The sequence below is a fragment of the Dama dama genome, chromosome 1, assembly GCF_033118175.1.
Source record: "Dama dama isolate Ldn47 chromosome 1, ASM3311817v1, whole genome shotgun sequence".
NCBI lineage: Eukaryota > Metazoa > Chordata > Mammalia > Artiodactyla > Cervidae > Dama > Dama dama.
The window spans coordinates 49,439,630-49,460,641 of NC_083681.1; the positions used below are offsets into that span (position 1 = coordinate 49,439,630).

The window sequence follows — 21,012 nt, forward strand, 5'->3', positions numbered from 1 at the left end:
CACAGAAACTTTATGGCTTAAGAGTATGTGGGAGGTGGAGAAGTAGGCAATGAGATTTTCCTCTTTTCTATCCACAACACTGAAGAACATTGAAGTACCATTCAATGTTCTTTACCACCCAGGCAGTCAGGGGAAAGAACTATTCCCTGAAAGGCTGACTGAGCAATCTATACTCTTCAAGTGTCTGAGCTGCAGGCTGAAGCAGAGTTCTGGTCCCTTGGATTTGTCTTCTGAGGAACCATAGACTAGTCTTTCACTTGAAGAAGAAATGTATTTGCTATTGGCCTTGAACTGGGACTTAGGAGGAAAGGGCAAAATTTTCAGTGATTTCGTTTCTTCTCTAATTGGTCTTTGGTAAAATGACACAGTGTCCACCTAATACTCTCATTTATAATTATAAGTGTTATTTCTCTTCAATAATGTATATATTATGTATATATGTATATATATATATGTATGTATATGTGTATATATATATATATGTATAGAAGGAAGTGGGGCTTCCCTAGTGGTCCAGTGGTTAAGATTCTGCCTTCCAATGCAAGGTATAAAGGTTTGATTCCTGCTCAGGGAATTAAGATCCCACACGCCGCTGGGCAACTACTAAGCCCATGTGCCACAACTAGAGAGAAGTCCATGTGCCTCAACTAAGACCCAACATCCAAAAAACAAAACTTAAAAAAGGAGGAAAAATAGAAGGAAGTGAAATAAATAATTCTTCCGGAGACTCTGATGATTCTAGGCTTTTTATAGAAGTAGAAATCACAAGCAATAGATTTATATTGTCATAGATAGGCAATGGAAGAGATAATATGCAGACATTTTAAATTAAATCCTTTAATAATAAAAGCATCTAAAATTTGCTAAGTGCTTATTTATGTCCCAAGTTTTCGCATGTACTCCATTCAAATGATCATGAAAACTTAATGGAAAATTACTGTTTTTTTATTGCAACTGTATGCATGACGGAAAAATAGGGTCAGGCAAGTTAATTAACTTGACCCAAATCCCAAAAGTAGAAGTTACATTGGGGTGCTCTGACCATTTTTCTTTTAAGTTCTATTTGATCCTAAAAAGAAAAAAGGATGAACTTTTAACCACAATTTCTGTCATCAAATTCAAATTCAAGAATGAACAGTCGATGGGCCTCAACAGACCTGACTTCCTTCACTCCCACCACTCAATCAGTTCAGTTCAGTTCAGTCACTCAGTCATGTCTGACTCTTTGCGACCCCATGAACTGCAGCATGCCAGGCCTCCCTGTTCATCACCAACTCCCGGAGTCCACCCAAACCCATGTCCACTGAGTCGGTAATGCCATCGAACCATGTCATCCTCTGTCGTCCCCTTCTCCTGCTGCCCTCAATCTTTCCCAGCATCAGGGTCTTTTCAGATGAGTCAGCTCTTCCCATCAGATGGCCAAAGTATTGGAGTTTCGGCTTCAACATCAGTCCTTCCAATGAACACCCAGGACTGATCTCCTTTAGGATGGACTGGTTGGATCTCCTTGCAGTCTAAGGGACTCTCAAGAGTCTTCTCCAACACCACAGTTCAAAAGCATCAATTCTTCAGCATTCAGCTTTCTTCACTGTCCAACTCTCACATCCATACATGACCACTGGAAAAATCATAGCCTTGACTATATGTACCTTTGTTGACAAAGTAATGTCTCTGCTTTGTAATATGCTGTCTAGGTTAGTCATAACTTTCCTTCCAAGGAGGAAGCATATTTTAATTTCATGGCTGCAATTACCATCTGCAGAGATTTTGGAGCCCCAAAAAATAAAGTCAGCCACTGTTTCCATTGTTTACACATCTATTTGCCATGAAGTGATTAGACCGGATGCCATGATCTTAGTTTTCTGAATGTTGAACTTTAAGCCAACTTTTTCACTCTCCTCTTTCACTTTCATCAAAAGACTCCTTAGTTGTTCTTCACTTTCTACCATAGGAGTGGTGTCATCTGCATATCTGAGGTTATTGATATTTCTCCCAATAATCTTGATTCCAGCTTGTGCTTCTTCCAGCCCAGTGTTTCTCATGATGTACTCTGCATATAAGTTAAATAGCAGGTTGACAATGTACAGCCTTGACATACTCCTTTTCCTATTTGGAACCAGTCTGTTGTTCCATGTCCAGTTATAACTATTGCTTCCTGACCTGCATGCAGGTTTCTGGTATTCCCATCTCTTTCAGAATTTTCCACAGTTTATTGTGATCCACACAGTCAAAGGCTTTGGCATAGTCAATAAAGCAGAAATAGATGTTTTTCTGGAACCCTCTTGCTTTTTTGATGATCCAGGGAATGTTGGCAATTTGATCTCTGGTACCTCTGCCTTTTCTAAAACCAGCTTAAACATCTGGAAATTCACTGACCTTTTTTTTCCCCCTAAAAACGGTATATACTACAGTTCCCTGCATTCTGTGACAGCATCCTAGAAAAAGTACCACCCAAGTCTTGGTCTCCAACTTACCTAAAACCAATAGGAGATGAGAATCACTTCTGATGCTGACTGACAACCACAGCAGTAAAACCGGGATTATAAACTACCAGCATCTAGTCCAGAATCCCCTCTGGGGTGATCCTCTGGAGACAAGAGTATCAGTCTTGCTGAAGATGTCACCAGGGGCATAGACCATTTAGAACCAGGCTTCTGGACATATTGGACCTGATTTTCCCTAATGCAAACCTGTGATGACAAACATTCAAATACAGAATCAATCTGAATCTCATATGAATGGTACTTCACCAACTATATCAAATTACAGATATACTTTACTGCCTAATCTTTACAATTCAGTCTAAAAAAAAAAAAAAAGAGGGAAGGGAGGGAGGGATGTGGGGAGAGAGAGGAAGGAAGGAAAGAAGAGAGAAAGGGAAAGAAACTAAAAGAAAATATGGAGCTCAGTCTTGTATCCACATGATATCTTGTTTCTTTTTTCTGCTTCATGATTGTAAAGCCTTTCAGTGCTGTAATCTATGGTCCCTTTTCCCACTTGCTTTCCATTTTCTTCTTCAGTCAGCTTCAGTGAGAGTTCTTTCCCACTTCTCTGACACTATTTTTGTGTATGTCACCAATGGTCTGCTTATTGCCAAACATTCCTCATCTTACTTTCCTTTTCAGCAAAATTCAATACAGAGGAAAATTGCCTTGATGTTGAATTGCTTTCTTTTCTGTTTTTCTCATTGTTTGTTTTCTTTTTTATGTGTGTGATACCATGTTTTTCTCCAGCTTTAATGTCCACTTTTCAATATCCTTTGATGGTTTATCTTCTTCTTACATCACTAAATGTTAGTGTGTCTCTTATTGGGTCCATTCTCCTACTGAATGATATTATCAAGTCCCATTGCTTCAAATACCGTCTATACACTGATTTAGTTCTGCCTTAATCTCCAGGATCAGCTTTCTACTTGATAATTCCACTTGGATATCAAATAAGATGCTAAAAATTAGCATGATGAATACTGTAAACTTTTTTGCTGGTTAATTTCAAGAAATCAGACTAACCATACAACAAATCACTCAGCTGCTCAAATCAAAACTACAGATTTTTTTCCCCTTCTTCCATCATTGCCAAGTCCTTTTAAGTCCAAACCAAAATATTTTCCACATACTTCAAATTCTCTTCCTCTTCACCTCTATCATTTTAGCAAAGTCACCAAGACCCCTCATCTGTAATATAGCAATAGCCTCCTAATTATTGATTTTTTAATTTGCTTACTTATTTGTTTTGTTGTGGTATAATTTATGGACCATAGAATTTATCCATTTTAGACGTACAATTTGAAGAGTTTCAGTAAATCTATACAGCTGTGAAACTATCATACCAAACTGATTTTAAGTCTTCCATCACATAAAAATATTCCCTGATGGTGGTTTGTCAGTCCTGGGCCTGTCTCTAGCTCCAGGAAACCACTGATATACTTTCTATCTGTATAATCTGCCTTTACTAGAAATTTCATGCAAATGGAATCATATTAATTCTTTATCCTTTATGTCTATCTTCTTTCACTTAATGCAATGTTATGAGTTTTGTTCCTGTTGCTGGATATATTCATAATCCATTCCTTTTCTTTAATGAACAGTATGTCACTGTGCAGATAAAGCATATTTATTTATCCAGTCACTAGTTGATATATATTTGGATTGTTTACAGCATTTGACTATTATAATAATGCCACTACAAACATTAATGGACAGTCTTTGTGTTGGCATGTTTGGGCACATATCAGGAAAAGAAATTACTGGATGGTGTGACAGGTGTTTGTCTAATTTTGAAGATGTCAAACTGTTTACCAATGTGCTGAACTGTTTTACACTCACATCAACCAGTTTTCAAATCCCACTTTACTTTCACTTTCCAGCAGAATCTTTGGCTGCCAACTTACATTTTTCTTTGATGAAACAGAAAGATACATCTGGACATTTGAGAAGCTCCAAGACTCAGTAAGTCTCCCTGTGTGGACATGGGCAAACTTCTCTTTTGAACACGAAGTGTTATTTGGGCATTTTGTCAGTTGGTTCTGACATGTATCTGACACTGAAGACACTTTGTGAGCACTGAGTGTCATTTGGGCATTTTGTCAATTGGTTCAGATGTGTACCTGACGTCAAGGACCATCTGTGAGCATGGAGTACTATTTGGACATGTTTGCCAATTGATTTGACGTGTGCCTACCATTGAGGAGTCAGTTTGTGAACACTGAGTGTTACTTGGGCATTTTGCCAATTGGTTCTGACTTGTGTCATGTCAGGAACTTTTCGTGTTGGGCAAGTGTTTATTTGGTCATATTCTTGGGGGCCTTGTGACAGTTCTGTCTTTTGGAGTTTGAGTATATATTTCATTTGTGTGACTGGTGCCATTGTTGTCTTTTGTAAAATGGGAACTTCAGGGTCAATTGATTAGAGAAAAATTAATCATGAAATCATGAATAAATTAAACATTACATGGCAACAGTATCCTTTAGACTCCAAAGAAAATTGGTTAAGGTGAAGCTCTTTTGAACTTTAAAAACTTACATTTTTTGCACATGCAGTTAGAGAAAGCTAGCTTGACAAAAATACCATTTTCAGAATCTGACCCTGTGAAAACAAAAATATGCCTAAGAGAAAGCTTGAAGTAAACTTTTACCATGTCCTTGAAATACACAACAACCCAGTTTGCTTAAAGCCTCAGCGTTGGGTTAATTAGTAGAACTTTAAAAAATATTTGGGTTCATTAAACACACATCTTGTACTACATCAAAGGGAAATTGTAGTATGAGAAAAATGTATGTTTTTAGAGGCTATGGAATATGTTCTTAAGTTTACCAATGAGAAAATGCTGATATAACAGTTATTTGTTTCATGGTTTTGTTAGGGTTCTTTAAAAGTTAAAAATTAGAATATGTAATTAAACCTACTTAAATGATAGGGGAAACATTTCAATATGTTAAGCATGTAGGATATGTGTTACCAGTGAGAGAAAGTATAAAAACTGGCGATATTTTTGTTGAGGAAAGAAAAGGAGAATGATTTTGTCCTAGAGCTGGTTGCTTATGTATGAGGATAATAAGGGACAAATTAATTTGGACCCAGAAAGTGGGAAAAGGTCTGTGAAAAAGGACATTTGAGAAAAGAACTTTGTACATTGTCAGGATTAAGGTTAGATTGAATTTAACTAGATGAATAAAAGTTTTGTTAATAGTAAGCTGGTACAAGACTTTATTGGTTTCAGAGTGGTAAGCAGCTGGGCCTCACTTTTGGGTAACAATGCTGCCAGGTTTGCTGATATCTGATTTTTTTTCCCTCCATCTCAAAGCCTTGGATTTTTTTCCCCTCCATCTCAAGTTGACTCTGTACTCTGACAGCATAGCAGTTGGCTTTGAGCCAGCTCCAACCTGGTAAAACTACTTTTTAAAATTTGCTTATTAAATCAGTTGTAAAGGAATCTGTCCTTACCTGAAGCTGCAAACGGTTTTCAAATATGTTTCTCAATCTGTTGTTTGACTTTGGTCAACTTCTAGAACCTTAGAATCTTTTGTTATATTTTAAAAAATAATTTATCCAGGTTTATGCATTTCTTTCTTTTCTTTCTTTCTCTGCAGAGAGTATTCACCAACCTCTTCCTTTTAAAGTAGGCAGAAATCCATCTTTTCCTAATTTTTATTTTCTGCTTTAGATATTTTACATTAAAGGGAAGCAAAGAAATGAGACAATACCAGTGGAACACTTTCTTTCTGATGAAAAATATTATATTATGTACGATATTGATAAAAATAACCAACCAGAGAGTAAAAACTTTATGATAAAAAGGTGGTAAAAAGAAGTGTGTAAATGATGTTCCTGAGTAAATGATAAGGATAAGATCTAGTACAAAGATGGAAGGATTGGTTTTAGAAAGAAGGATGAATAGTTCATCTAATTTATACAAGGTAACAAAGAAATCAGCATATATTTGACCCTGTTAATAGACAAGTAAATATGTTTGGGGCACTGGATGTTGTTTTCTGATAATTCAACTTTCTTGATGATGTAGGAAATAAAGTCATCAACAAAGAATAAGAATTTGGAAAGATGTAAGGGAGTAGAAGAAGAGACATAAAAAATGATAATTTGAAAGCACTAAGGGAGTACATGAGGTCTTTGGTGATACATTTAAAGTAAGAATACAGTACTCAACATGGTTGTATGATCTCCTCTAAGTGTATTGGGCTCATCAATGCAGATGGAGAGGAGAGGGAACAGCTGGACTTAAACAGTAGATATTGTGTAGTAACAGATAACAAGGAAATGTTGATTGAATAAGAAAATTAATGACTTCCTCTAAGATCAAACTTCCAGAAAATTAAAATGGTGATTTCAAGCAAGGTGCATCTGACTTCACAGACTCTACTCTTTCTGCTGAATTTTACCATTTTGGGTCTGTCAAGGCACACCCTTCATAAAGTAAAACTTCAGATTAGAAAATTCTGTTAGAATAATATGGGGCTTTCCTGAATGAAGTTATTCTAAAGAGGACATCAGTTTCTGTAGATATGGATGAGGCAAGGCCTGATATTTTCAGAGGAGCCCAAGTCATCCATTAAACACTCAGATCAAGCATTTTGTGTATGTCTATTTCTGTCTCTAACAGCACTTCAAGAGAGATTGGGAAGTATTAAATATTCTCACAGATTAGAAACTCCTTGAGGACAAAGATTTCATCTTTTAACTCCTTACACATAATGGCAAGGGATGCTTAAAGAAATGTAGATCTTTATATATATATATATATTAATATATATCTACATATACATATAGACACACATACGTGTGTATAGGCCACATAAAAGATTATGTAAAATATAAATATACAGAAAATTATAGATTTCTAGATGTAGTCACATACTTATATTAAAAAATATAGAGAAATATCTATTATAAAACACTAACCCTTAACATTTATGATAAAATTAGTCTCCTGAAGATTATAATACACGTTTGGAAAGAAATGGGTTTAAATTAAAATTTTAAACCCAAATTAAATTTAAACCCAATTTAAATTTTAAAAAAACAAATTAAAAATGAGTAGATAAACTTCTTCCATACATCCTCTATCATACCTGAAAATAAGTATCTTCATAAGAATTGTTTATATCTGGCTTTTGTTTTCTGCTGTTAAAAGTGTAAATATGCCTACGTAAGTAAAGAAATGGGATGAAAAGAGACATGAAGAAGTGGTAGAAAGGGTTTGTGGGCATTTTAATGACTGACCACACAAAGGCACATACTGATAGAATAACAAGCTGTTTCTACAATCCTAAGAATCACCTCATTGATGAAAAAATATTATTATAGAAAAATGCATTAAAATAAATGGAAGAACTTATATTTAAGATACTGTAGTAACAATGCAGAAAACCAAAGAAGTCCAACAAACTTAAAGAACTCTGTCCTCTGTGTTCCTAATGGAAATTCCAAGCAATTCTGTCTATCCAAAACAACAGTAGACTTCAGTGCTATTTCAAAGTAAATCTCAGCACTATATTAGCAATGAGACTGAAACTGGTTTTGGAGTCAGAAACTCTAGGGAAAAATTGGACTAGAATTCTAGGACTTCTTTGGTAATATTATATGTATATATATATATATATATATATATACATACATAGTCATACATACATATATGTATAAATTGTGTGTGTGTGTGTGTGTGTTTGGGAGAAGAAGTAGATCCGTTTTCCTTCCTCAGTCTTGGCTGAGAGGACACAAATAAAATCAAAATGAAGGAAATTTTGGAACAGGTATTGGTAGAAGAAAGGGCAATTTGACTGATGAAGGAGCAGCTTGGAGTTCTTCAGGAATTCACGATGGAATAGCTCAGGCAGCACTACATAACAGGCCTCAAAGGATTTCTCCAGAGGAATTAGGAAATCATAGAGAACCATGATAGCTGAGACACCACCAGAAGTTTGAGGAGGCTTCATAAGTGCTCTGTTTACTAGTCTCAGGGAAGGAAAGAAGCCAAATTAATTCTGAACAAGAGCACAGAGGTTGATACAGGTAATAAATTTATCTTAAAATCTTTTTGCATGACCTCTATATACCAAGCTCTGTGTAGGATTATTTATGCACATTATTTCATTAAATCTTCATAAAAATTCTGGTGAGGAAAATGACAAAGGCAGATGAGAAGCACCGAGAGTGTCTAATGTTATGGGTTTGCTGGAAGACAAAGAAAAGAGAAAAAAAGTAAAATGTAGGTAATGTTATTAACAGTAAAAGAAGAGATACACTGTGAGGGAGGACCTATCCTATAGAAAAAAATGAAACAAAAAGTGGATGGAAGAGTAAATGAGAAGTGAATTGGAAGCTAGAGAAAATGAGGGTCTGAAAAATCAGGGAGAATGGAAAAGAGATGAAGACTAGAGATAGAAATGAGATTGTTTAAAAAGGAGAAGATGGGGTAAAAAATATTCAGGTAAAGAAAAACAGAGTCAAAGACACTTAAAAGAAAGGGGAAAATAAAATCATCAATTTCCATAGAACAGCAGTGCTTCAGCAGGCCCTGGGGATTTAATCAGAGACTATCAAATATTTTATAAGTTTTTCCAAGAAAAATATCTAATAGGGATGAGCCAACTGATTCTTCTCAAGTAAAAGCCATCACCAATTGCTTGGGAAGAGGGACCAGCCAACTGAAGGGCTCTCATTTAACCTGTAAAGTATAAAAATGTCCCTTCCTCAAATTGCTCCAAAGGGTTACCTGGGCAGCATAGAGTGCTTTGTTTAGATCTGAGCATTGTGACTTATTTGGAGAGACGTCTGGATTCTGTTTTCAACACACAGCACAACCTTTGTAAGCAGACTACAGAATCTTTCAAAGAGCCCCTGTGTCAGATCAGAATCTGCAAAATAACTTCTCTGTAGTACTGTCCCCCAACCACAAATTCTCCTCTCACAGCAGGGAAACAGGAGGAAGAATGAGCCTGGAAGCGCACCTGGGCTTGTGTAACTGTCAACACTACCACCATCCATCCCCAACTCTCCCAGAAACACTCATTAATTTTTCTTTCTCCTTTCTCACAATCAGGACCTGGATGATAACAAAGAAATTTTAATTCCTCTCAAATACCCTACATTTAAGCTTTTGTGCCCTGTTAGAAAAAGAGATTTTTCTCTAGATCAACGATTTTCAACCCACATGCAGAAAATCAAGGAAGAGTTTGAGAGTGTGTAAAATATCTGAAAAGAATGATATTTAATCATCCATATTCATTTATTCTTTATTTCATTCCTTCATTCAGTACATATGGAAAACTAACATATACTTGGCATATGGTCTTTTAAAGATTGATTTATTTATTTATTTTTGCTTGCACTGGGTCTTCATTGCTGCTTGCAGGTTTTCCCTAGTTACACTGAGCAGAGGCTACTCTCTAGTTGTGGTGTTTAGGCTTCTCATTGCAGTGACTTCTCTTATTGTGGATCACTGGCTCTAGGCACATGGGATCAGTAGTTGGTCCTACTTTATGCAACCCCCTGGACTGTATATAGTATAGGTTCCATAGTTGTGGTGCACAGGCTAAGTTGCTCTATGGCATGTGGAATCTTTTGGGATGAGGGATCGAACCCGTTTCTCCTGCATTGGCAGGTGGATTCTTTACCACTGAGCCACCAGGGAAGCCCAGCACATGATCTTTTAGGTGGTAAACAGAGTCCTTTCCTTCAGGAAGTTTAATTCTACTAGGAGAGATAGACACTAAACAAGTATTTGTGCAGTGTTTAACTAACTGTACTTATTTATAAGAATATGAAAACTATGTACTGAGGAGTCTTTAACTCTTATAAGAAGTGGAAAAGGCTTATTTGAGAAGGACTATTATTTGGGCTTCCCTGCTGGCTGAGAGGGTAAAACGTCTCCCTGCAATGCGGAATACCCAGGTTGGATCCCTGGGTCGGGAAGATCCCCTGGAGAAGGAAATGGAAACCCACTCCAGTAGTCTTGCCTGGAGAATCCCATGGAAGGAGGAGCGTGGTAGGCTACAGTCCACCGGGTTGCAAAGATTCGGACATGACTGAGCGACTTCACTTTCTTTCACTTTTTCTATTTGAAGATAGATAGGCTTTGATTAGGCAAAGAGGAACTTTATAGCAGGTGGAGGAAGGCACAAGAAACAGGAAGGAACACATATGAAATCCCATATCCGGAAGTTTCTTAGTGAGATCCAGGAACTTAAAGACTGCAAATTTAACTGGATTGAAGAGACCAAAGTGTGTGTGTGTGTGGGGGGGGGGGGGGGGGGCGGGAGGGATGGTGTGAATTGGCACTGGAGAGGTAGACATGGGCTGAATTGTGCTGTCGTTGAACGACATGATAAAGATGTAGGACTCTGTTCTAAGTACAACAGAAGCTCTTGAGGGACATTTTGCTTTTGGTGAATAAATAATTTTCTAAATATTTCAAAGTGCATTCTGACTGCAGAAAGGAATTTTTGAAAGGGGGCATTCATGGGTGGAGGATGATAAGTTAGGGCACCTGGAAGAAATGAACTATGCTATTTTTGACTGCACAAAAGGAAGAAAGGTAATAATGATTTTGTATGTTTAGGAGACAAATTTGCAATTCATTAAGTGTTGGGTTAATGAAAGAAGAGGTTTCAAGAATGGCCTCAGGTTTTTGGAGTGTTAGAAGACTCTCAAAATAAAGATTTTGTGAATGGCTACTCTCATATCATATGTGTGGTTGTTTCTGGGTCAATAGCATTTATTCTTTATCCCTTGATATTTTGAAATGAGGCTATGGAAAGTTATAAGTTAAAACTTGTGAAAATTAATTTGAACAGTTATATTCACTAATGTGTCTATTTACAAATGTATGTGTGTGCTCAGTAGTTCAGCCCTGTCTGACTCTTTGTGACCCCAGAAATGAACTCCACCAGGCTCCTCTGTCCATAGAATTTTTCAGGCAAGAATACTGGAGTAGTTTACCATTTCCTACTCTGGGGCATCTTCCTGACCAAGGGAATGAACCCGAATTGGCAAGAAGATTCTTTACCGCTTAGTCACCATTATAAAAACAGTGAAATAGATGCTTAGGCACATGTAAGAATATATACACACATATATATGTGTGGGTAAGAGAATATATGCATATGTAAACACATATATACATGCATACATATGGATTTATATAGATGAGGGATGTAGGTTTGGATGGTGATGAAATTTTGTGTAGCTGTGTTTGTAGTGATGATACTGTGAGTTCTGTTCTTTGATTATTTAGCAAAATTCTCAATGCTATTGATGCTTGGATGCTGCTGCTTCTTTTTTGCCAAATATTCAGTGCTGTTAAAGGAAGGTATCAAAATTTTCTTTTGTCTAAACACTAGTTGTTTCATCTTATCTCCCTTTTTAAGATAAGCAAATTAATTTCAAGGGAATAGAAGTCATTGCATGTAATTGTCTAAGAAGCAAAAAGATGCAAAAACCTCTCACTGATTTAAACGTAGTTTTCCCCTCTGTTGTTCCACTTCTATATCCATAAAGCCATTTACCTATCTTAAAAGCTTTTTTCAATTTAGGAGCTGGAAGCCAGATGGGAGAGTCCAGCCTCAATCAATGGTAAGAACACCATGATGAACTCTAGCGGATCACTTGTCAACCACCATAGCTTCATTTTGACAGGTATCCCAGGAATGCCAGATAAGAACCCATGGATGGCTTTTCCCCTGGGATTTCTCTACACCCTGACTCTCCTGGGAAATGGTACCATCCTAGCCATCATCAAGGTAGATCAGAATCTCCATGAGCCTATGTACTACTTCCTCTCTATCTTGGCTCTGACTGATGTTGGTCTCTCCATGTCCACCCTGCCTTCCATGCTCAGCATCTTCTGGTTTAATGCCCCTGAGATTCCTTTTGATGCATGCATCACACAGATGTTCTTCATCCACAGTTTTGGAGTGGTAGAATCAGGAGTATTGGTGTCTATGACCTTCGACAGATTTGTGGCCATCCGAGACCCACTGCACTATGCTTCCATCCTCACCCATGGCATCATTGGCAAGATTGGAATAGCTGTCGTCATCCGGGCAGTCTGTGTGGTATTCCCCGTGCCCTTTCTTATAAAGCGGCTACCCTTCTGCCATTCCAATGTCTTGTCTCATTCATACTGTCTCCACCAAGATGCAATGCGGTTAGCCTGTGCCAGCACTCATGTCAACAGCCTCTACGGCCTCTTAGTAGTCATCTTCACTTTGGGGTTTGATGCCATCATCATTCTCTTTTCTTATGTGCTCATCCTGAAGACAGTACTGGGTATCGCTTCCAGAGTTGAAAGGCTCAAACCGCTCAACACCTGCCTCTCCCACATCTGTGCTGTGCTCCTTTTTTATGTTCCTCTCATTGGTGTCACCATGATCCACAGGTTTGGGAAACATCTGTCACCAGTAGTACACACATTCATGGCCAATACCTATCTGTTACTGCCCCCTGTACTAAACCCTGTTGTCTATAGTGTGAAAACGAAGCAGATGCGCAGGAGGATAATCCATGTGTTCCAGAGGCGAAAGAACAGGGTCTAGGGTAGTGGAATCAAATGTAATACAGAGAATAAGAAGCATTTTGAGCAACTATAATACAGTCAAATTATACACATCTGGGAAAATTCAAAGTGGACAAGGCTCATGGGTGAAAGTCTTTCTTGTTCTGTATATGCTCCATTTTGGATTGCATATTTTTTGATATCTGGTGTCACTTGAAAAATCTAATGTAATTAATATAATTTTTCTTCTCTGAAACTGGAGATGAGCATCAGTGAAGACATAAATCATCACCTGTTTATCCAGGTAACACTTTTGAGAGTTTATTCATATAATGTTAAGTAATATTGTTCTTTAGTTATTAATTAAATAAAAATTAGATAAGGAAAGATTCAAAATGCTATATAGCACTGCTGAAAGGTCTGAGATATTTTTTCTTAATATGGAGAAAGAAAATTGTTCCATAATCAAATAGCATTTATTTTGTTGTTTCAATGTTTATTTGGTAAAGAGCGCCTATGTTAAAATTAAAACAAACACATGTGTGGTTACTTAATATGTGCCTTTTCATTTAAGGGTTATTACTTCTTTGCAGTTCTAGCTTTCAGTCACATATTTAGTAGAATACAGGTGCTCTGCCTTTACTCTTTAAACTCAGCAGGAGTGAACTCTATTTTGCTGTGTACAAAGGACCCAGTGAAACTTATCAAGTAAAAGTGCTGCCATGCTTTGTACAAGGACAAGTGAACACTTACAGCACTGGCAAGTTTAAGAAAGCAGGGTACCCATGTGTGGGGATGAGTATGTCAAAGGCAATGTCTTTGCACTGAAGCTCATACCTGCTGTATGTATTTTGTTAATCATTACACTGTCAAGTTGCTAGAGGGATTACTTATTAAATAGATGTACATTTAACACTAATGAAATGCCAGTCGTGATGCTGGACTCTGCACGTGGGTTCAATCACTCAGTTGTATCCAACTCTTTGTGATCCCATGAACTGTAGTCCACCAGGCTCCTTGGTCCATGGAATTTTCTAGGCAAGAATACTGGAGTGGATTGCCATTCCCTTCTCCAGGGGAATCTTCCTAATCCAGGGCTCAAACCCAAGTCTCCTGAATCTCCTGCATTGGCAGGCGGATTCTTTACTATGTTCCACTTGGGATGCCTTCTGGTCCCTGAAGACACAGAGGAAAAAGCACCAACTTTCTGCACAGTCTCTGGCATATTTCTCTGCAAGGAAATATGTATACAAATCAAGTAGGTATTACATTACAATAGCACATTTAATTTGCTATACTAGTAGTTTCAGTTGCCTTTATATATTCTCTCAGTGAATTCTCCCAACAATCTTTGAGAATAATGTTATCACATTTTATACATGAGGAAATGAGGTTTAAAGAACTTAGTAACTTAGGCAAAATCATACAGCTTCTAAGTGGAAGAACTGGATTCAGGTTTAGATTCGTTGATTCTAAAACCTGTGAACTGAGACTTGACACGTGTCTCAGGGTTTTCTAGACTTAAAAAAAAATTTGAGGTAGAGGGAAAAAACCAGTGATCCTAAGATGTGATGTGTGAGAGATGTTAGTAATCAATATTGTTGAAACGTTAATTCAGTTCAGTTCAGTGGCTCAGTTGTGTCCGTCTCTTTGTGACCCCATGGACTGTGGCACACCAGGCCTCCTTGTCCATCACCAACTCCCAGAGTTTGCTCAAACTCATGTCCATTGAGTCAGTAATGCCATCCAACCATCTCATCCTCTGTCGTCCCCTTTCCCCATGCCTTCAATCTTTCCCAGCATCAGGGTCTTTTCCAATGAGTCAGTTCCTCACACCAAATGACCAAAGTATTGTGAGCTTCAGCTTCAGCATCAGTCCTTCCAATGAATGACTGATTTCCTTTAGGAATGACTGGTTTGATCTCCTGACAGTCCAAGGGACTCTCAAGAGTCTTCTCCAACACCTCAGTTCAAAAGCATCAATTCTTCGGCACTCAGCTTTCTTTATATTCCAACTCTCACATCCATATGACTACTGAAAAAAACATAGCTTTGACTAGATGGACCTTTGTTGGCAAAGTAATGTCTCTGCTTTTTAATATGCTGTCTAGGTTGGTCATAGCTTTTCTTCCAAGGAGCAAGCATCTTTTAATTTCATGGCTGCAGTCACCATCTGCAGTGATTTTGGAGCCCAAGAAAATAAAGAGAGGATGAGTCAGACTAAATTTGCAAGACTGATTTGGAGTCTACATTTTTCAATGTTACAAAATTGCTTGAGATTTGTTAGTTTGTGCAGAATGCAAACATCATCCAAGGCCTCAACATATATAGATGCTATCTAAATGGAAAACATGAATCCCAAACAAAGCACATTATAGTCAATTGGCCTATAAGGAGAAAATAGTAGATCTTTTATGTGTATTTAAATTTATCTCATCTTTAAAAAATGTTTATTTTTCTTAATGCATTGTCATATACATGTTAGTACAGTGTGCCTATGTACAATATTTGAATGAATAAGCATAAAATATAAACATATCAATGTATGGCAAAAAACCACTACAATATTGTAAGGTAATTAGCCTCAATTAAAATAAATATATTAATTTTAAAAACATATTAAGAAGTGTCTTTTTTCTTATACAATTACATAACCAAAAACTTGAAATCCTTAAATTAGAGATAAAATCCAACCACCATGGATTATGTTTACAGTGTTCAAATACTGTGATAACAGAAACAATTAGGAGAAAGTGCCCATTAATCTTTGGTTCTCTGATGGGGCCATGTAGTGGCAAGATCAAAAATCTAATTTTGTTCCTGGCAATACACACACATACTCCACATCCTCACTGTATACTCTCTTCTCTAGCTTCTGCAGTCTGACTTTGTTTCCATTGCTAGAAGAAAGCTGTTCCCATGGCTCAGATTTATTCTGAAATAGCAAGTCAAATATTTCCTCTCAATCCTCCTTCAACTTGATGCATTTGAGTAGATTATAAATATTTAAAATCCCCTCCCTTTTAATCTTCTTTCTGGTTTCATGGCACTCTATTGCATCTCCTACTTCCACATTCTCTTGTTTCTCAGGGGGAAGAAAACAACCAGCACAGGAGACAAATCTTAGAAAAACGTATCTTGAATATATGACCAAGTTTATTACCTGTACCTGTTTTAGATAAGCTTCTGAGCCAGGAGACTTGGTCTCATGACATTATTGTATGAAACCTTTTTGCAGTCTTAAGAAAAGGTGACCCTGAGACCTTGAGAAACGGGAGCTGAGGTGAAAGCCAGGATGAAAGACTTCAGATAAAATTGGAGCTACTCCTTGATGTTTTCCAACATTGTGAAGAGCAGAACTCAGGTTTTTGAACATTGTAAAGAGAAGTTGCAGTCTATTTAGATTCCTGAAAGTGGTAAAGAGAGAGAAATTGAAATTACATTGTGTGGCCCTATGAATTTAGCCTTGAGGGTCCAGTCATGACACTAAATGAAACCAATGTTGGTTTCATTATTTTTATTGTGCAGCTCTGTGCCTAAAATATCTATAGGAAACTCAACTGACTGAAAGAAAATGAAATATCCTCCCTTCTTTTTAAATAAATCTGTGTTTCTCAAGCTGTATGTGGTAAATTAATTTTGAGTTTTGTTTCTTATTTTTCCAGTTTGTCTGAAACAAATACAACTTTATTGTTCTGAGTTTGTACACAAAACTGTGTGCTTCAGTGTCACTGCAAAGTCAAACTGTTATGATGATTTTCAAATGCTCCCCCTGTCTGTACTTGCCTCATCACACAGATACTTACTAGACCGTTCCCAGACAAGCACCAGTACATGGTTCTGGTGTACCGGTGATGCAGTAGGTCAACAATAGTGTTTATTTTAATAGTGTTGCAGTTCTTTAGTTTTTCTCCCTGATCTATCTTTTGGAATGAAAATCTTATCATTGTGAGAGACTAAATTATACTTCCTCTTTTGTATGGAGATTACACAGTTCTTTCCTCATGACACCAGAGAGAGGACATTAAAAATATGAGGAAGAGGGTACAAATGAGACCCAGCAGGAATCAGCATAGATTTGAGAGCTAGATGTGGTTTCAAATTGTAGCTGTTCTATTTTATTGCGGTGTGAACTTGATCGAGCTACACAAACTCTCTACACTTTAGTATATTTCATTTTAATTGAAAATAATAATACCAACAATAATAATGCCAACTGGCATTTATTGAATGCTCATTATTTCCAGGCCCTGGGGATTTACATCCATTAGCTCATTTAACCTTTATAACTCTATAAAATAAGCACTAGTCTGGTTCCAATTTTGTGAATTAGAACAATCAGCATTGAATAAATTAGGTATCTTATCTATATTACACAGATGGCAAGTGGCACAGTCAGGATTTAAACCCAAGCCTTTCCTCTCAATATATTCACTTGTAGAGTTGATCTGGGAGTAACGAGAACATCCCTAAAATACCCGTTATTGTGGTTCTTATTTAGTAGATGGTATTGCACGTATTACTATTACTGCTATGCTGCAGTTGCTGTGGCAATGTTTATCTTCATCTTTAAAGGAGAAATGTGAAGGAGACACAAACTAAATAGAGGGAAACTCAAAAACTCCTTCACCAATACACTTGTTTCTGGGGTCGGCTTTTAAGTATTTACAGCATCAAAGACAACAGTTATGGAGAGCATTTCCACCTGTCTCTGAAATGTAGTGTGATTTAGAAATTTGGTGCATCAGTTAAATGTCAAGCACTGCACTGAGTGAAAACAGCCAAGAGCTGAAAGTCGTCAAAGAGATTTGCTCATCCCAAGGATATTAGTCACTGCACTGCTACTAGGACCTTTACTCTCATGTTGGAACAAGCAGATAGAGACCTATCTTCTTAACAATGGTATTGGTGGTGGTTTAGTCACTAAGTCAAATCTGACTTGCAGCCCCATGGACTGTAGCCCTCTAGGCTACTCTGTCTGTGGGATTTCCCCGGCAAGAATACTGGAGTGGGTTGCTCTTTCCTTTTCCAGAGGATCTTCCCAACCCAGGGACTGGACCCAGATCTCCTGCATTGCAGGCAGATTCTTTACCAAGTCACCAGGGAAACCCCTTCTTAACAATAACCCCTAACAATTCCTGTTCCAGGCTCAGGACTGTGATAGTGTTGGTGAACTCTTAGCAAGCCCTTCCAAAGGTGGTAGGACTCGAGTCTCCCCACAAATCCCAGAAGGTTTAAATGATATTTTACATTCATTTTATTAACTGTCAGCAATATGCCTTTGTTTTTTATAGAGTTAAGAAAAATTTTGTTGTGAACCTATCTAAAATTAATTCAGAAAGACTGGTGAACCTGAAAGCAGTATTAAAATGGGAATAAGCTTTCTTGTACACAGTATTATTTTTTCCCCATTTATTTTTATTAGTTGGAGTCTAATTACATTGATATGAATCAGCCATGGATTTACACAGTATTATTAAATTTATCTTAGCTAGGCTAGTGTCTGTTGTGACAGACTTCTAAAGTAGCTACTGATTTGAGTAATAGGTAATTACATATCATGAAAGACCCAAAGAATCTTTTGTGTTAGATTTTAAAATTCAAATAAAAACTTGAGCAAATGTCATATGGGTCATATAAAAGAATACAAGTCGCTCATTAGTATACATTGTATATACGTGCTTTTGTTCTTCTTCTTCATATACTGAGTTGGCCAAAACCTTTATTTGGGTTTTTCTGTAACATTTTAAGGATAAGTCCAAATGAACATTTTGACCAGTCTGATACTTTGTCTTCAGATTAAATCCATAGTAATTCTTTAACCTTCTACCCTTAGTGTCATCCCCACCCTGCCCAACCCATTTTATCTGTCTCCCACAATATAGATAGTTCAACATTCCACAGAAAATCTGCCTGACTGAGCCTTGGCCAACACATGAACTGCTTTGGAAACAGCGTACAACACTGTCCCCCAGAGGGATGCTGTAGATATCCAATATGACAGCATGTAAAAGGCTCTGGTACTGTCTTTTGCTTAGGGGAGAGTCTATAAGTACTCTTATTGTCTTACATTCAATATTCTTGAACACTTCCTATAGTTGTACAACCCTTCGTAGTTTACAAATACTTGTCCTTATATGATTAAATTTAATTTCATAACCACACTGGTTGTTAAGTGATAATATTTCCAGCTTCAAAATGAAGAAATTTCCATTAGAGGTAGGGAAGGGAACATCCAATGTCACACATGGAAGAGTTAAAACTCACCCTCATCTGTTGATCTCAAGTTATACAATATGGTTGGCCCCTGCTCAATTATATACATTTATATTCTTAATCCTAAAATTTAACCATCTTTCTAATCCATGTTTTATTTAACAATGTATTATCCCCAGGTGTTCTCTTACTATTTAATGAGTATAGTTCATTTTTCCCCTATTAAGCTAATAGAGGCCATTCCTAACTCTTGAGCTAGAATGTTAAATCAATTCAATGACCTTTAATTTAAAAGGCATTAAGCTTGTGGCTTATTTCTGCTCAAAAGAGTTATTACAGAATGGAATTAGTAATATTCCCCTTTCATTTGTTATGTGCCAACTCTAATGCAAGGCCACAGGAAAGTACATGGAGCAGTTCTTATAAATACCACTTTTTATATACTGCACAAAGGACGATTTGGTATAGAAAGAGTAAAATATGTCCAGAGAGCAGGGAAATATCTCTGCCCAATTCAAATCACACCAAAAATGTGAAAAAATAAAAACTATTTTTTCATAGTCATAATTGAGCCTTTACAGAAGAGATTTTTCCTCTCCTAAACTAGTAGACCCTAACCCTCTGCTGTGACCTTGGCTGGAATGAATATCTGGGTGAGCTTCCTTCGTATCTCTTTGGTCTTCATAGTATAGACTATGGGGTTTAGCACAGGGGGTATAAGAAGATAGGCATTAGCCATGAGGGCATGGGTCAGTGGTGAAAGGTGCTTTCCAAAACGATGAATGACAGACACCCCAATGAGTGGCACGTAGAAGATGAGAACAGCACAGATGTGGGAAACACAGGTATTGAGTGCCTTTAGCCGGCCCTCCCCTGAGGCAATGGCCATCACTGTTCGGAGTATGAACGCATAGGAGAGGAGGATGGAGAGAGAGTCAGAACCCTTGGTGAAGATAACAGCAATGAGGCCGTAGAGACTGTTGACCCTGGTGCTGGCACAGGCAAGGCTCATGACGTCTTGGTGGAGGCAGAAGGAGTGGGAGAGGATATTGGAGCGGTAGAAGGGGAGCCGCTTGATGAGGAAAGGCACCGGGAAGACCACACAGATGGCCCTTGTCAAGATGACTGCTCCTGTTCTGCAGACCACACCACTGGTGAGGATGGTGCGGTACCTGAGGGGTTTCCAGATTGCCACAACCCGATCAAAGGCCATGGCCACCAGCACGCCAGATTCAATGGCTGAGAAGGTGTGGATGAAGTACATCTGAACAAGGCAGGCATCAAAGGCGATGGACTTGTAGTTAAACCAAAATATGCCTAGCATGGAGGGCATAGTACAAAGGGCAAGTCCTGTGTCTGCCAGTGCCAGCATACACAGAAAGTAATACATGGGGATGTGCAGGGATGGTTTGGACTTGATGGTAGAGATGATGACACCATTGCCAAAGAGGGCGATGACATATATAGCACCCAGTGGGAATGCCATCCAGTAATACTTTAGTTCAAGCCCTGGAATTCCAGTTAAGACGAAGTAGAGGTGTTGGAAGTGAGAGTGGTTATTATCTGCCATGAAGTCAATGTAACACAGGAGGGAAAATTTGAAATCCTGATGTGAGTCTTCCTAAGAGTGCAGTGACAAGTATTAACAATATATTAGAATCTGATCTTCCTCAGAGCAGAGCCATTTTATTTTTACACGGGTGAGAGAGTGTTTGAGGGAGGGCTGAGTCCCTGAAGTTACTCTTCCAAGATATATCCTGTGGAGGAAACTTCTACTGGCCCAGTGAA

The 21,012-nt window shown here is 37.7% G+C and overlaps 2 protein-coding genes across 2 annotated transcripts; one reads left to right on the plus strand and one right to left on the minus strand.

Moving 5' to 3' along the window:
• The first annotated feature begins 12,097 nt into the window (after positions 1-12,097).
• LOC133058750 (olfactory receptor 51H1-like) lies at positions 12,098-13,048 on the plus strand. Its single transcript, XM_061145711.1, has one exon. The coding sequence runs from the start codon at positions 12,098-12,100 to the stop codon at positions 13,046-13,048; it is 951 nt and encodes a 316-aa protein (XP_061001694.1).
• Positions 13,049-19,837: 6,789 nt separating this feature from the next.
• Positions 19,838-20,794, minus strand: LOC133054318 (olfactory receptor 51H1-like). Its single transcript, XM_061139215.1, has one exon. It carries the CDS (start codon positions 20,792-20,794, stop codon positions 19,838-19,840), a length of 957 nt encoding a protein of 318 aa, XP_060995198.1.
• Between the last annotated feature and the right edge of the window lie 218 nt (positions 20,795-21,012).